Source organism: Anolis carolinensis, chromosome 4 (assembly GCF_035594765.1).
Source record: "Anolis carolinensis isolate JA03-04 chromosome 4, rAnoCar3.1.pri, whole genome shotgun sequence".
Classification (NCBI taxonomy): domain Eukaryota; kingdom Metazoa; phylum Chordata; class Lepidosauria; order Squamata; family Dactyloidae; genus Anolis; species Anolis carolinensis.
The window spans coordinates 197,291,633-197,309,404 of NC_085844.1; the positions used below are offsets into that span (position 1 = coordinate 197,291,633).

A 17,772-nucleotide genomic window follows, 5' to 3' on the forward strand; every position below is an offset into this window, starting at 1 on the left:
GTGGCCAAGTCAGACCTCCCAAGGAATGGGCGCAGCTGGCGCACAAGTCTTAGTTGTGCGAAGGCTCCCCTGGCCACCGCCGAGACCTGGGGCTCCAGGCTCAGCGATGAGTCCAGGAGGACCCCCAGACTGCGAACCTGTGTCTTCAGGGGGAGTGCGACCCCATCCAGCACAGGCTGTAACCCTATTCGCTGTTCAGCCTTACGACTGACCAGGAGGACCTCTGTCTTGTCTGGATTCAATTTCAATTTGTTGGCCCTCATCCAGTCCGACACAGCGGCCAGACACCGGTTCAGGACCTGAACAGCCTCCTTAGTGACAGGTGGGAAGGAGTGATAGAGCTGGACATCATCTGCGTACAGATGACACCTCACCCCGAAACTCCGGATGATCTCTCCCAGCGGCTTCATGTATATGTTGAACAACATGGGGGACAGTACTGACCCCTGCGGGACCCCACAAGACAATGGTTGTGGGGTCGAGCAGGTGTCCCCCAATGACACCATCTGGGAACGACCCTCCAGTAAGGACCGGAGCCACTGCAAAACAGTACCTCCGAGACCCATCCCGGCAAGGCGTCCCAGAAGGATACCGTGATCGACGGTATCGAAGGCCGCTGAGAGGTCCAGCAGAACCAGCAGGGACACACTCCCCCTGTCCAGTTCCCGGCGTAGATCATCGACTAAGGCGACCAAGGCTGTCTCGGTACCATGCCCCGGCCTGAAACCAGACTGCGCCAGATCTAGAAAATCAGTGTCAACCAAGAATGCCTGGAGTTGTGCGGCCACCACACGTTCCACGACCTTGCCCAAAAAGGGGAGATTGGAAATAGGCCGAAAGTTCTCCAATTGAGTGGGGTCCAGTGATGGCTTCTTCAACAGCGGTTTGATCACAGCCAATTTGAGGCTCGCTGGAAAAATGCCTTCCCGAAGGGAGGCATTCACCACCACCTTCACCCACTCGGCCAATCCCCCTCTGGCTTCTCTCACTAGCCAGGATGGCCAGGGGTCTAGGATGCATGTGGTAGCCCTCACCTCTCCAAGCACCTTGTCCACATCCTCGAGCTCAACCAATTGAAAAGAATCCATCAAAATGGGACAAGCAGGTGCTCGTGTTACATCCTCGGAAGCTGCCGTTAATCTGGTGTCAAAGCCAGAGCGGATCAAAGCAACTTTGTCCGCAAAGAACCGAGCAAATGCTTTACAGCGGGCTGCCGAGTTGTCAGGGATCCCGTCTTGGGAGACGGGATATAACAAACCTCTGACAACTCGGAACAGCTCCGCCGGACGGATCTTTGCGGACGCAATATTAGCTGCAAAGAAATAATTCTTTGCAGCGTCTATTGCCGCAGCATATGTCCTAAGATAGGAACATAGCCGTGTTTGGTTTGACTCGCTCGGCTCAGAGCGCCACACGCCCTCTAGTTCCCTCTTCTTTCGCTTCATCGCTGCTAGCTCCTCAGTGAACCAAGGAGATGGTTTAGCTCGGGTACTCGAGAGGGGACGTTCTGGAGCAATTGTGTCTATTGCCCTAATCACCTCCTTGTTCCAGAGGGCGACCAGAGCATCGACAGAATCACCAGCCAAGGTGGTGGGAAACTCCCCAAGAGCCATCAGGAATCCATCCGGATCCATAAGCCTCCTGGGGCGGACCATTTTTGTAGGTCCTCTACCCCTGCGGAGGTTGGGGGGCACAGTAAGTCTAAACCTGACCAGGTGATGGTCGGTCCATGGCAACGGAGCGATGGTGAGCTCCTCCACACCGCCACCTTCCTCCCATCCCTGGCAGAAAACCAAGTCAAGTGTGTGCCCCGCTCTGTGGGTAGGGCCAGATACTAATTGGGACAGCCCCATGGTTGCCATGGGGGCCATGAAGTCCTGAGCCGCCCCGGAAAGAGTGGTCTCGGCATGGACATTGAAGTCCCCCAGCACAATGAGCCGTTGGGACTCCAATGCCAGGCCCGAGACCACCCCAGCTAGCTCAGGCAGGGAGACTGTAGTGCAGCGGGGTGGTCGGTACACTAACAGAATCCCTAGACTGCCCCGGCCCCCTACCCTCAGATGAGCACATTCAAACAAGGTTGACTGCGGGATGGGGCACCTGGTCAGGGGGATGGACTCCTTGTAGACCACTGCAACCCCTCCTCCCCTTCCTCCAGATCTTGGTTGGTGCTGCACGGTATAGCCTGGTGGACAAAGCTGGGTGAGATTGCCCCCCCCCCCCCCAGCCTCGTCCAACCAGGTCTCCGTTATGCACGCCAGGTCTGCCCGCTCATCCAGGATAAGATCCTGGATGATCGCTGCTTTTCCGTTGACAGACCTGGCGTTCAACATCACCACCCTCAAACTGGAGGGACCGCCAACCTGGGCACCCAAATTTACTATATCAGGAGGCCGTTTTAAATCTACAAGCACTCTCCTTCTTTCCCTAGGCTGAATTGGTTTATGCCTCCCTTTCCCGTATCTCCCCCACCCCTGGATTACTTCGATGGGGCCCCCCCAGCCATTGGTTGACCACCACCCCCCCATTACATGGTCTGTCATTGCGGTAACACTAGCTATTAGCCTAAGCAGTGATCTAATTTATTGCTACCTGCTCTCTCCCCTTTAAAGATAAAGATAGTTCTCTCCTCTCCCCCACTTTGGGAGTTACCCAAGTTCTATATATAATGTGTTCTGGGACTTCCTCCCTTCTCACCTTAAAGGTTGTAAAGTGACACGTGCTAGAGCGGGGAGCTAATTCATCCTTGGGGTAAAAGGGGATTTCATTGGGGTCAGAGGTAGTAATGGCTTATAGTCAAAGTGCAGAAGAATATTAATTATGCCGCAATGTCCATAAGTGCTCAAGTGCATCGGCATAGTCCATTAACACCCTTCCCGCCCTCCCACCAGCCCCAACCCTTAACTAAAGCCCTCAAATGATGGTACAGTCCTAATCACAATAGATGTTAATTGCAGCAGCAACAATAATGATTTAAAGTGCTTCAGTGCTCAGTTCTTAATCAAGTGATTGGTTCACAGGGCAAAGTTTTAGTCAACAGGGGATTTGATGATGTATGAGGTAGGGCGGTTCAGTTAAGTTCATTAAATGCAACTGTCCGGTTTCTTCAAATAAAGTGCTCAATGAAGGCAGTCTGTTCCCTGAGAGTCAAAAGAGTGCTTTCCAAGCAGAAACACTGTCCCATAAATGCCTTGTAGGATGTTCTGTTGATGGTACTTAATAGACAGCAATTCTGTTGTCTAAAGTGCTGTTATATAAAATGCTAGTAGCCCAATCCACCAACGCTGCTGCAACAGTGATGATATAATAGCAGCAGGCTAGGTCCAATAGTGGTAACAATAAGGATAGTAATGTCCACCCGTCCAGCCAGCGAGCGAAGGAGGCGTCTCTCTCACAGCCGCTAATCCCACTTGGCCAGCCCGGGTAGTCTTCCACAGCCTAACCCCCGCAGCAGCAGCTGGCAGTGGCAATTGACACAGTGGGGTGATGTCTTCCCCAGCACTTGCCGTAAAGCATGCCTTCGCCACCTTGCAGCACGCCCACGCTGCCAACACTGCCAGCAACCGCGCTGTCCTGAGGGGCCTCAGCACTACCAAAGCATTTTCCACCAGCCTCACGAACCTCCAATTGGCAGCCGCTCGGCTCTCGGCACAGCAGGGCAACAGGAACACAACCACAGTTGATTCAGAGCGATGGTTTCCAGCCAGTCACCACATGAGGTATCAACAAATGGAATTCTAATTGGCAGCCAGGTATATTGCATAGAATAGCGTAGTTCTTAGTTTGCTAATCCATTCTGGTCTTAAGTATTTCATTAGAGTTCTTTAATAGCAGGCAAAGCTCTTCCTCCTCTGCTTCTCTCCATTCCACGCTAGGCTCCCTTTCTCCTTTCTCCTTTTCTCTTACTCTTACTTCTCTTGCTCTCGTTAGGAAAACCAGCTAAGAACGGACTCCTGCAGGCAACCTTCGTCACCCCAGGTTCCAGTCCTAGCTTTTTCTTCAGAGAGGTGATGATAAGATGTAGTAAGGCAGTAAAAAGGCAGTAAAAAGGTAATAAAAGGCAGTAAAAGTTGTTTTTACAAGGGAGCCACGCGGAGCCTGCAAACAGACCGTCCTACCTTGGCGCCATCTTTTTATGTTTAACCGTATTGCATTTAACTTGATATAACATGACACTGATATTTACAGAAGTACAATATGTAGCACACTCCTAGACCTATGATATTTATTTATTTATTTATTTGGTTATTTATTGACATCATTTTTACCCCGCCTTTCTCCCCGGGGGGACTCAAGGCGGCTTACAATAAATAGGCAAAAATTCAATGCCTAACAACAGTGTAAAAAACAATTCATATAAAAACAGATACCATTACAAAATAAAATCACATTATATAAAATTTTAAACATAACCAAGATTAAAATCCATTATCCAGAATCCTCAACATAAGTCTTGGTAGAGGTCATGTAAAGTCCATGTTCTCCTTCATTAAAAGCTTGTGTGCACAACCATGTCTTTAAGACTTTCCTGAAGCCTAGGAGAGTTGGTATCTGCTGTATGTTGCTGGGGAGGGTGTTCCACAGCCTGGGAGCCACCACCGAGAAGGCCCTGTCCCTCGTTCCCACCAGCCGTACCTGCGAGGCTGGTGGGACTGAGAGCAGGGCCTCTCCCGATGATCTAAGAGTCTAGAAGGCTCATAGGGCGAGATACATTCGGACAGGTAAGATGGGTCAGAACCGTTTAGGGCTTCGTAGGTCAAAACCAGCACTTTGAATAGGGCTCGGTAGCATATCGGCAGCCAGTGGAGTAGTGCACTTCCTGTAAGCCGCTCCCGTTATTAATCTGGCTGCCGCCCATTGTACTAGTTGGAGCTTCCGGGCTGTCTTCAAAGGCAGCCCCATGTAGAGCGCGTTGCAGTAGTCCAAACAGGGTGTAACCTGTTTGGACTACTGAATGACTGGTACTGTAGCACATGTACAGTACTTGTTATTCCAAAGTAAGTGTACTTAAGCATACTAAAGATGAATGCTCAGAGCAATGATAGCTGATTGCTTCCATGTTGACGGGGTGGTAAATCAGCTCTAGATTTTATTCTAAACCTTTAACAAGTTGTTCAATGTGCTGAAGTCGTTTTTGGGAATAGGGATCAGTTTAGAGTAAATTCCAGTGAAGGTTCACTATCAGCCACCATTGATTCAAGAAAAATATATTCAGTATACTGCAAGTACACCAGGACTTCACTGCTCAGTCATCTGTAGCAGCATTTCCAGTTCTAATTCTTGTTTCCAGATTCATCCAAATAGCCAACTGTAATATTGCAACTGCAACTCATGACAGAATGAAATTCTCTGTGTCCATGTCATTAGTGCCTTCTACACAGTGGACTAGCAGACTGAGATTGTCCAGGTTTTCTGAAGATGGCAATGAAGGTCCACACAAAGAACCAAACAGCTTAGTCCTGGTTCAAATAATCTTGGACAGTCACCTGCTACTCCCAAATAGCAAGAGGCACAACGTATAACAAAGGGAGCTACTTCTGAAGCAACCCATTCCTTTCCACTAGACTCACAAGAGGTCTTCCATTTGTGATGAATGGTTAAAGTGACACAATTGTTGTGAGAAAAACAAAGACTTTAAATCCCAGATGTCAGACAACTCTGACTGGTCTCTGGTCACTGACAGTCACAGTGACACTCATGGTAATGGATGGAGGCTTTCCATGCTATCAGACCATGTATGCGGGAAGTGCATTTCAAACATAGCTGGCCTCAATACACCACTGACATACGGTAGTGTTTGGAAAGCCTTCATATTTATTTAGGATATTTCCAGTCTATTGCTTGCCAAAAGAGTTTGCTTCAGGTCACAGCTGTTATGGATTTGTCTTTGTTAGTGTGTGGCCTACTTTAAGGGGTTGGTTTGCAAGCAGCCATTTTGTAAAAAAGAAAAAAAAGAACTAGGCGGATATTTTGTGTGTCTCCTTTCTAAAAGAAGCCAGGGGGAGAAGCTAAATTGCAGCTATTTGCATGAAGTGGCCTGATTGGCCAGATGCAAATAAGCAGATGCTAAGGCCCAAGAGAGGGGCGGGGCCAAAACGTCCGTTACAGCAGTTATTTCAGAACATTCTAGTCCGTGGAGAGGCTGATTCCCTGGAGTTGAACAAGTGCAATACCTGAGATAGCTATTCGTGATAGCTGGTTAGATAGGAGCTCAGGAACGACAGGGTGTTCTAGTTTAAATTTAAAAGTCAGTTTTTGAAAATAATTGTATTAAAGCCTTTTTTGGGAAGGAAAGGCCAAGGAATTTCATAAAATGAAAGTTAGAAACGTTTTGAAGCGATATCCTCTTTGGAAAGCATTCAAAAGCCATTTGTAATGAATGCATCAAGCATTTTGTGCCATATTTATGTTCCTGAAATCATCAAGCATATGTGCCTCAAAAGAATCAAATAAATAAATAGTTCTTGTTTCATTACATACAGTATTTCACTCTTTTCTATAAGCCTCAAGGAAATAAAGTCTCCTCTCAGTATCTCTTTACCTCGCATGTGCGCACGCACTCACACAAGTGTCAATTGAAGCAGTGGATGGGATCCTGGGATAACAAGATCCCCACCCCCCACCCCACCCCCCACCCCCGGCCTGGTTGTGATGAGCGTGTTTCAACAGCGTTCTCAAAGTTGTGAGGCTACAGAATCTACATTAGATACTTCTAAAATATTTTTTGCCCCAGAGACTGACACATTTTAATATTTCACAAACCCCTGGACTAGCATTGTAGTGTGGCCTTATGATAACCCCATTAAAAAACAGAGGGCTGCAACTTATATTTTCTACCATTTCTCCACTCTTGCATTACCTTTTGCTTTGTGGGAAATTTAGATAGCAGGACTACTGGAAAATATATGGGTAAGACCTGCCTATACTTGGAACTAAACCATTTAGCTCCCATGGATAATTAATTGCGTCCTTATTGATAAGTCTAACAGAAGTAAATAGTTTTGGTAATGAATTATAGATGCTGCAACCATTTGTCTTCTGTCCAAAACAAAAAAAATAGTAGATACACCACATGTTTTGATGTTCCTGTTAACTTCAAGTAGAGCAAGCATTGGCCTCTTAAGGGTATATTTCAGGGTGTCCAGACGAGGGTGTCCAGACTGATGGCTGAAAGTGGGGAGGAGCTGAGGAGCCTTATCACCAAGGTGAAAGAAGAAAGTGCAAAAGCTGGGTTGCAGTTAAACGTCAAGAAAACCAAGATTATGGCAACCAGACTGATTGATAACTGGCAAATAGAGGGAGAAATGTGGAGACAGTGATAGACTTTATATTTCTAGGCGCAAAGATCACTGCAGATGCACACTGCAGCCAGGAAATCGGAAGACGTTTACTTCTTGGGAGGAGTGCAATGGCCAACCTTGATAAAATAGTGAAGAGCAGAGACATCACACTGCAACCAAGGTCCGCATAGTTAAAGCAATGGTATTCCCCATAGTAAATCCAAACACTGCTCATGTGTGGACAAAAGTGCTGAAAAAGGTGTGTCAAGGAAACATAAAAGTTAGCAAAGGCTTGTAACTCTTCACCTATTTGTTTTGGGGGGGGGGGTGTGGAATTCTCGACTATCCAACAAAATATACGCCTATAGTCTCAAACAGGAAAGCTGCAGGACACTCAACTGTCCATCCTTTCAGAGAGTTCAAGCAGGTCATCCTGATCTTTTCCAGGATCCATTTCAATCATATTTTCCAGTGTGCCTTCTGAGATTTCCCATATCATTTTATCAGTCTCATCTTCAGCTGCACATGGTGTCTCTGGAGGTCCTGTTGAGCTTGGTATGTGCATTTTCATTGCTTCATGGGAAGAAGTTGGGCTGGCGATGTCTGCCTGCCATGTGGAGGTTGCCTGTCATGCCATGGGGAGGCAAAACATCACCTGCTGCCCGGTCCCTTTAAGATTCTAAGGAGGCGGAACTTAGCCTCGGCTCCTGCCAATCTGGAAATGGCAGTTATTTTTTGTCAGTTAGATTTGGTCAGTTGGTGAAGCACTGGAAGGAAGTGTAGGAAACTAAAAGGAGCACAGAAATTCACATCACATTGGAACTGTGTTCAAGTTAGATTAAGAAACCATATAATGCAGTAATAGAGAAAGTCACGACAACATTGTATTGAAGTCACCTCAAAGATACAAAGAATCCAGTCATGTCAAGACTTTATATTGTGCAGCAATATCAATCCAGAACTGCATAGACTTAAAAGATTTTCTTTCTTCACAAGAGACATTATAGTAGCAGCAAGAGGAAAAGAGGTCCATTTTGTTTATTAATAAAATATTTTAATTTACCAAATACAATCTCCGATCTGTCCCTCGTGCTATGGTGCCTTCCAGTTCATTTAGTTAAGCACGGAGGCAGAACATTGCCTGATTGCCTAGGCGGAGTTCAGACCTTTGTAACAAAGGGGAAAAGCTAACAGTCTTATATACCCCGAAGGGAGAATGATAGCATTTTCAAGAGGGCTTCAGTATCCACTGATTTGGCTAGAGTCACAGGCTTATCTTACGTATTTTTATTGGTAGTGGTACTGAAGAAAATAATAACAACTCGAGACTCGCTGTGGCTCAAGGCGGGGTGCAACATAATTAAACGAGAGATAAAGCACAATTACAGGCGTTAAAATGCAAATAAAAATTCACTGATTAAAAGCAATTTAAAATTCATTGTTAAAATTGACTGTATAGGCCTGCCGGAAGAGAAAGGTCTTGAAATAGATAACGCATTTCATGTACAACATAAATGAAGCCAATTACCAGTTACAACACCCTGCCTCAGGAATGAAGCACTGAATTGGAGCATTTGCCTAAAAAAAGGAAATGGAAAAATAAGTGATTTCTTAGTCTTGATCTCAGTCTCTTTCTCTCACACAGACACACTTTGTTGTTATTGTTGTCTACCTTCAAGTCATTTCCAATGCACGGTGACCTTAAAAGAACCTATCATAAGGCTTTCTTCACAAGATTTGTTCAGAGGTTTGCTGCTGCCTTTCCCTGAGGCTGAGAGAGTGACTAGGCCCACGGCCATGCAATAGGTTTCCTTGACTGAAAGGTGATTCAAATTGGCCTCCCAGAGTCCCAGTCCAATATGGAAACCACTACACATGCTGACTTACCTCATTTCTTTCACAGGCTCCTGTTCCCCTTCCAGTGCTATGTTTTCTTAATTTCTGTACATAAATCCTTTCTCCTTTTTCAAAACAAGAAATTAGCCTCTTCTCAAATAAATACAACAGTATCTTCCCACCCACATGTGCTTTGGTTTCGCATTTTGTAAAATGCAAAAATTAAACTGCATTTAAGCAAACACCATGAGCTACCACAGATTTTCAAGAATAAAGAATTCAACTATATGGTAGTAGTCTTACCAGAGCTGTAGTTGCTGGTGAGCACAGGTTTGCATATGCGCTTGGAAAGAGGCTCTGAGGATTCACTGCTGCAACAGAGGGACAAATTCCTGGTGCTTCAGGCTTCAGCGCATGTTTTGACAGAGACAAGGATTTCAGTCTAAATCTCTTCATATTCACCTTGTGTCCGAGATGAGACTGAGATAAAAACCTGTGGCTCTTCTAATCGCATCTTCTTTGCTGGTCCTCCCCCCCCCCCCCCCCCCGGATCTCTCCAGCAGTCTCTTTCTGGGCAGATGAGTTGTGCTAGGTTTCATGGGGGGTGTAGGATTTGTTATCATCAGGGATTTTGCTTCTGCTGCATTTCTCCCCGCACAGCTGCCATAGCCTCCTGCTTTTCCTGTGGCTTCCTTTCTTGCTGATGTTCCAAGCATTGCTTCTTCGTTATCTCTTCTAAGCTTTTCACATGTATTTCGGGAAATGAATTGCCGACACTGTCATTCAAAGGCTGGACAATACACAGTAAAGTAAGAGTATGAGGAAACAAGCTCTTTTACAAGGAAAATCTATGTATGCTTTCCACAGAGTACAATAATAGTTGCTTCTAGCAGAAACCTGCTAAAATACACATTGGTAGATTATAATTGGTAGTTCCTGACTCCCTTCTTTTTACTATGGAAGCCTACCAAATACTGGAGAAGCCCCACAACAGGATATATTTCCCATAATCAGTTACAGATAATTCATAACGTCTCACAAAATGACAATGCACCTTCAACTGGGAGCACCTCAACTACTATTGACCATGAAATAAAGCAGAGAGGTAGGTAACCTGCAACGCTAAAGTAAATGGGGCCTTGTGACTAAGCTCACGTGACCTGCCACATATTTTCAAAACCCCCTTCTAAATGATCAGTTCACATCTTTATTAAGACAGATATTTCATTGTTCCAGTGGGCCTCTTGGGGCAGGCAAGGTGGCAGAATAAGGGAGAAAGAGGCAAAGAGTGGAGAGTGGGGCTTGTCTCCATATGGCTTTAGCTCTGTGGTTCCCAAACTTTTTTTTGACAAGGGACCACTTCACTAGAGACCCTCTCCAACATTAGTACAAAAGGAGTTATGAATCAGTTTTTGGTCAACTTTAGATTTGATTTGTTTATTTGGGGTGCCGATTCAGAAAATTGCATTGAGTAGACCACATCAGCTCTAGTTTCTGAAACAGTGCATATGGCATCTAGTAGTCACCATCTGCTCGCCCACAGAAAACCATATTTAATAATCTAGAGCTGATGTGTTCTATTCAATGCAATCTTCTTTTTTAATATAATAATTTTATTAAGGTGTATCAAGTGTATTACATACTATTAAAAGGGTCATGGAAAGGTACAGCGAGGGAAGTTATTGGGTAGACCAAGGGAGGATAAGGTAATGAGGGGTTTGGGAGTGCAGATGAGAGGGAAAGAACTAGGGAAAAGGGAAGGGAAAGAAAATCTGGGAGGGGGGGCGTTATTCGGTCTTCCATTCTTCTTCCTTGCGGTTAAGTTCCTTTTAGAGTCTTATTTGTATGTTTCTTGGTCTCCTCTCCAATTCTTCCTCTAGGGACTCCTGTTCCTTAACAGGTTTTCCTGTATGCCTCAAATTTTTTCCAGTCAGTAGTTCTAATCAGTTTCCGTTTTCCTTCAGTAAAAATTTAGTCTGTTCATATGGTGCATTTCTTCCGTTTTTCTAGCCACTGTTCTTCTGTAGGTGTTTCCTCTGATTTCCAGATCTTTGCAAAGACTATTCTTGCTGCTGTGCTTATGTATGTAAATAAAATATCATTATTTAAGTTGAACTCTGTCTCCATATTCAATGCAATCTTCTGAATCAGCACCCCAAATAACCCCAGGAACAGGCCTAAAAATGAAGACATATGGAACAGCTTAGCTCAGGGGAAGAGGAGAAGCAGCTTGTTGTCGTGCCTTTTGTGGGTAGTCAGCCGCTCCCCTCCCAATATCCTCGTTGCCTTGGAACTATAAAACCGTTTCACAGGACCAGTCGCTCTCGTTGCAAAAGTGAGGCCGTGGATCATATTTTACTTCTTGGGAACCACTGGTGGTCCACGGACCACAGGTTGGGAATCAGTTTTAGTCCCATTGGCTGCTGCCCTCAGCTCTGCCCAGAGTCAGCATGTGGTTCTAACACATTACATGCAAGGCAATGCAGCCCTTAATATAAGAAGCCTGTCCAGCCCTGCAGTCAAAGCTCAGTGAAGTAAAACAGACCTAACAAACCTCAAGAACACAGAACATGAAGGACAGCTAAGTTAAAAGGAAAGTCCCCACACCCAAGTCTTCTACCTTGTTTCAAATGCTGCATCATGACACCAGCATTCATGAAACTCTGAAGTTAGGTGTGGGGGAAAACATGACTGTTTAGATTCCTGGTTCCCAACACAGGCAGACACCCCACAGGAGGCAATTTGGCTTTTAAGGGGGGCAATTTCAGAATGAGTTATTAACAGGTTTTTTGGTATTATGGTTCTAGAGTCCTCATATACCACATATATATTTGTATTATGACAGGCACATTTTTAAAATGAAAATCAGAACGTACAGTGGACAGTTGGGTGAGAACGGAGAAGGAGAAAAGGCCGCTAAGAGAAGAGTGGTGGTAGCATATTAGTCACAAGAAAATTAATGTCAGCTAATAGCATATTCTCACATATTCTCACTGTGTACATGCAATGAAGTTGGACACTTAAGTTACTCTGAATTAATTGCAGATACATTAGTTGTGCCTGGTATATTATTATTGCCCACAATAGTTGTTCTATTTCATTATTTAAGTTTATGCAAAAAAAATGTCACCAGGTGAGGAGAGAGGATCAGGATATTAGAGATGCTTAGGTGGGGGCATGGGGGGGGAAAGGTTTGAAACCACTGGTCTAGATCAAAGTTTTCCAATATTTTCATTTGGTGAAATGCTGTTTAGACATGCATTCTTTTGCGACACAATAATTCATTAAACCAACCCCTTCTAAGAGTTTTATACAATTAATATATATCATATATATAAAATATAATTTTCATAGCTATGGTGTATAAATAAAGTTTGGACATTTTTCCTTCAGACTTATGTACACCAGGACTTCTTCCAGTGGACTTACTTAATCTATGGTGTAGTATCACCATTTTGCTATCTATATTCCCACAAAGTATAAAGCAATGCAACAGTGGAGACACTATAAAAAATTTAAAATACAGATATCAGATTTCTAATGGGGTCATCATAAGGCCACACTACAAGACAACTTCAGGGATTTGTGAAATATTCACATGTAAGGCAGTCTCTGGGGCAAAAAATAATTTAGAAGGATTTAATGTAGATACTGTAGTCCCACAACTTTGAGAATGTTGTGACCTGAAGCAAGTTCTTTTGGCAAGCAATAGATTGGAAATACCTTAAATAAACATGGTTTCCCAAACACAACAGTTTGGTAGTAGTGTATTGGAGCCAGCTATATTTGAAATGCACTTACCGCATATATGGTCTGATAGCATGGAAAGTTTCCATCAACTACCGTGTGTTCCACTGCAACTGCCCAATTCATCACAAATGGAAGACCTCTTGTGAGTCTAGTGGAAAAAAATGAGTTGCTTCAGAAGTGCCCCCCCCCCTTGTTATTTGGGAGTAGCAGGTGACTGTCCAAGATTATTTGAACCAGGACTGAGCTGTTTGGTTCTTTGTACTGAACTTCACTGCCATCTTCAGGGAAATTTGGACAAGCTCAGTTAGTCCAGTATGTGGAAGGCACAGATATGGACATTGAGTGTTTCCTTGTGTCATAAGTTGCAGTTGTGCTGATATTATACATGGCTGTTAGGATGTATCCAGAAACAAAAATTAGAACTGGAGATGGAGCTACAGAGGATTGAGCAGTGATGTCATGGTGTATGCTTTCCTTGCCCAGCTCTATTAATCTAATCTATTTCAAAGTCTCTTGATTCTTGAAACACCACATTCCCCTTAAAACAAATCCCCTTAAAACTTACTTCTATGAAATGAAGGATGGAGAAGATCAATACTCTACTGTAATCTAGGCCCCTTCTACACTGCCATATAATCCAAATTATCAAAGCAGATAATCCACATTATCTGCTTTGAATTGGATTATATGAGTATACACTGCCATATAAACCAGTTCAAAGCAGATAAACTGTATTTTATATGGCAGTGTAAAAGGGCCCTCAATCTAAACACTGTTGCATAAAATGGTCACATATTCTTTCCACTTCTCCCTGCCATCATCTCTATTCTCCTATTCTTGTTGTTTTGATGCAAGATTTTATACTAAGAATTGGTATTGTTCCTCATACTCTGTATAGAACCAAATACTCCATAACCTTTATAAATAACACATATAATGACAGTAAAATGGTGAGCTAAGTAGTTTTGAGAATATGTATCGGTAACATGACCATTATGCAGAGACACAAATTTTCATCCAAACATGCATAAACACTTTAAAGTAGACTTCTTCCATTTTAAGCTATACAAATGATTTATGACAGCTCCAGAAGTGTGATCAACACATAAAGAAACATGACAATAAAAAAATCTTACTTGTACAGTACAATGTTGTATAACATATTCAAATACAAACCCCAGCAATTTAATATGGAATATTTTTAAGTCTGGGTCTTCAGAAAAAAAAGTGCAAAAGCTGGGTTGTAGTTAAACATCAAGAAAACCAAAAGTGTGGCAACCAGACTGATTGATAACTGGCAAATAGAGGGAGAAAACATTGAGGCAGTGACAGACTTTATATTTCTAGGCGCAAAGATCATTGCAGCTGCAGACTGCAGCCAGGAAATCAGAAGACGTTTAACTTCTTGGGAAGAGAACAATGGCCAACCTTGATAAAATAGTGAAGAGCAGAGACATCACACTGCAACCAAGGTCCGCATAGTTAAAGCAATGGTATTCCCCATAGTAACCTATGGTTGCAAGAGCTGGACCATAAGGAAGGCTGAGCGAAGGAAGATAGATGCTTTTTAACGTTGGTGCTGGAGGAAAATCCTGAGAGTGCCTTGAACCACAAGAAGATCCAACCAGTCCACACTCCAGGAAATAATGCCCGGCTTCTCACTAGAGGGAAGGATATTAGTGGCAATAGAAGTACTTTGCCCACATAATGAGAAGATAGGAAAGCTTGGAAAACATTGTGATGCTGTTGGAAAATGGAAAGAAAAAGGAAGAGAGGCAGACCAAGGACAAGATGGATGGATGGCATTTTTGAAGTGACTGGTTTGACCTTGAAGGAGCTGGGGATGGCAGCGGCAGACAGGAAGCTCTGGCGTGGGCTGGTCCATGAGGTCACGAAGAGTCGGAAGCAACTGAACGAATAAACGAATCGCAAGAAACAAGACTTTTCTCATTTTCTGTAGTCTTTATCCCATTTTGGAAAGAAAAATGAGATATAACTCAAATATAAGGAAGGAAAATTGAAGCCTCTTTCTGACATTAGCTTTATGTAAAACACAAATACTTGTCTTTAAAGAAATAGTAAATAAGTTTGATTTAGATACAATGATTTAAATACAAACCAAAGACAAATATATACAAAAATAATGGAATACCCTATTTCATTGCATAGTAGTTGCACCCCCCCCCCTTTTTTTTTTAAATGGCAAACTTGGTATTTTTGTTGGTGCATCCTTTATTCATCACCCAGCATACTTCTGGCAGAGGAGATTGTGAACAAAAACAGCCTTTCCACTGTAAACAGTCTACTAGCAGCTAGGCTTCCCTTCCATGTGTCTTACTGCCCTAAACAACGTTACCTGCTCACCTGCCTCTTTGCTCGCCCATCCTCCCACATACTCTCTTTTGGGCACAGCTTCATTCACTCACTCATTTGCTTACCTATTCACCTGCCTCTTTTCCGGCACAGTCAGTGCTACATCACTCACACTCGCCCACCCCTTTCAGGCACGGCATTGAAAGCGGTTGGGCAAGTGAGTGAAGCATAGGCCATGCTCAAAAGGGGGTAGGTGGGCAGAAGGACGAGTGGATGGAGCACTCTTCTTGAAAGTGGGTGGAGGCAAGCAGGTAAAGCTGTTTAGAGCAGCAAGACACATGGAAGGGAAGCTAGCTGCTAGCAGACTACATAAGACTGGTGTTTTTTTTTCATTGTACAAAAACCCTTTTTCAATCAAAATTAAAAGAGATAAAAAGTGACTACTATGCAATGAAATACAGTATATAAGAATTAAGTAGAATTCTCTTATGCAGGTAGAATATGAAGAAAAATATTAATGGAACATATTAATAAAGCAGGCAGGAGCTCTTGCAAACATGGAAGAATATTTCACAGTCTCAAGTTCTTTTGACTAAATTGCCCAAAGCCAGAAGTTCTATTGTCCTTCAACGCAGTGGAGGATCATTGTTTCCAACTTCTTTGGAGAAATATACAGGATGGCAGTTCATTAGACATATTCTTTTTAAAATAAAATTGAAAATAAGTCTCTGTGTAACTTGTTCCTTCTATAGTACTACTTCAAAGGAAATTGTGAAGATCTCCCCCCACCGCCCAATTAAACTGCATATATTTATATTAGCATCAAACAACTTTTTTTTGCTAAGAATCCATTCATAAACATATTCTGTTCCATTCTCCCACTTTCAGAGGTTTAAGTAGCCAGACTGGATTAATTAAAAAAGCAGTCATAAGAATAAAGAAAAAGTGATTGCATAAAATATGGCTGTAAAAATGAACAATCGTAGAGTACACCGTACAACCAAGTCTCCAAAGACCCACTGCACGGCTTGTGGGAAATCCACAAACACAGCTCAAGTGTGGTCCAAAGTGCTGAAAAATGGTGTGCCAAGAAAATGTAAGAGTTAGCAAAGACGAGAGCACAGCTAAGAACTCCATGGATCTAGTGTGGGAGATTGCATACACAAAGAACAAGTCCTCCAACTACTTTACTCTGCCATTCTAAAGCTATACTTAAAATGACCCAGGCAATGCCAGTAACGTAGGCCATCACATTGTCAATTTAGGAAAGGAGAAGGTAACCTGAGAACAACTATGCATGCCCTTTTAAGGCATGCAGTTTAAATCTTATCTGCAATATGAATACAAGAGTAAGAATAGGATTTCTTAATTTTTTGCTCATGAATTTAAAGAAACTGCACAATGTGGTACAAAACGAATAGGCAGATAAACCATGTTGCATGTTCAGTATACATTCTGAACATACTGAATCTCTGCTCAACTTTAAAAGCCCCAACCCTGCTGTGGCAGTGTTTTTGGTCCAATAGCATTCTGCAATTTCCTTCCTCTAAATGCTAAACAGTACTACTGATCTAAAGTAATTGCATGACTCAAAGAGCTGTTAGAGTAATTAAAAAACCCAGAAATGACCCTCAAACTACCACAATGAAAAGAAAACTTTGAAACACAGACACTGAGCTTTGCCACACAGCCAGAAAATGAGTACAACAGTTCAATAAAACTGTTCACGAGGGTCATTGAGTCTGTAGAGCAAGCAGACTCTGTGAAGGATTATGGGTGGTTTCAGATCTTCCCAGTTGAAATGTTCATGGTTTCATTCGCAAAGTATTTGACGTGGTCAGAATAATGTAAAGGCAATCATACAAGGACATTTCTCTGACCAGCAGGATACATCAAGACAATCCAACTTAGCCAACTTCTTCAACCACCTAAAGTGTGCTTTAAGAATTGTAACTCTTCACCTATTTTTTTTTTGGGGGGGGGGGGGGGGTGAGGTTCTTAGCTATCTAACGAACTATACACCTATAGTCTTAAAAAGAAAAGCGACAGGACACTCAACTGTCAATCATTTCAGAAAGTTCAAGCAGGAGGTCATCCTGATCTTTTCCAGGATCCAATTCAATCTCATCTTCCAGTGTGCCTTCTGAGATTTCCCACATCAGTTTATCAATCTCATCTTCAACTGCACATGGTGTCTTTGGAGGTCCTGTTGAGCTTGGTATGTGCGTCTTTACTACTTCATGGGAAGAAGCCGGGCTGGCGATGTCTGCCTGTCGTGCGGAGGTTGCCTGATTGCCTAGGTGAAGTTCAGACCTTTGTAAAAAAGGGAAAAATCAATAGCCTTATATATCTTGAAGAAAGAAATGGTAGCCCTTTTGAGAAGCTTCAGCATCCACAGATTTGGTTATCTTTGGGGGGTCTAGGTATCAAGGGCCCAAAGTACATTATATTTCAAAAATAGCAATAGTTTAATTGAGTCTAATGTGCCATCGAATCTAATGTATACCTCAATTTTCAAAACCCTAAAACCAAAAAAAAAAAAAAATGCTGCTGAATGTAATATGCAGCGGCAAAAACCACACTCTTTGTAACA

At 43.2% G+C, this 17,772-nt stretch overlaps 1 protein-coding gene across 7 annotated transcripts in view; it reads right to left on the reverse strand.

Annotated features, from left to right (window-relative positions):
• Positions 1-14,889: 14,889 nt before the first annotated feature.
• Positions 14,890-17,772, reverse strand: part of zc3h11a (zinc finger CCCH-type containing 11A) — a 37,194-nt gene continuing 34,311 nt past the window's right edge. For all 7 annotated transcript variants that reach the window (XM_008109666.3, XM_008109664.3, XM_062978512.1 and 4 more), the window contains one exon: positions 14,890-17,492. In XM_008109666.3, coding sequence (XP_008107873.2) covers positions 17,234-17,492 — 259 coding nt within the window. In that variant the 3' untranslated portion in view covers positions 14,890-17,233. The remainder of the gene's footprint in view (positions 17,493-17,772) is intronic.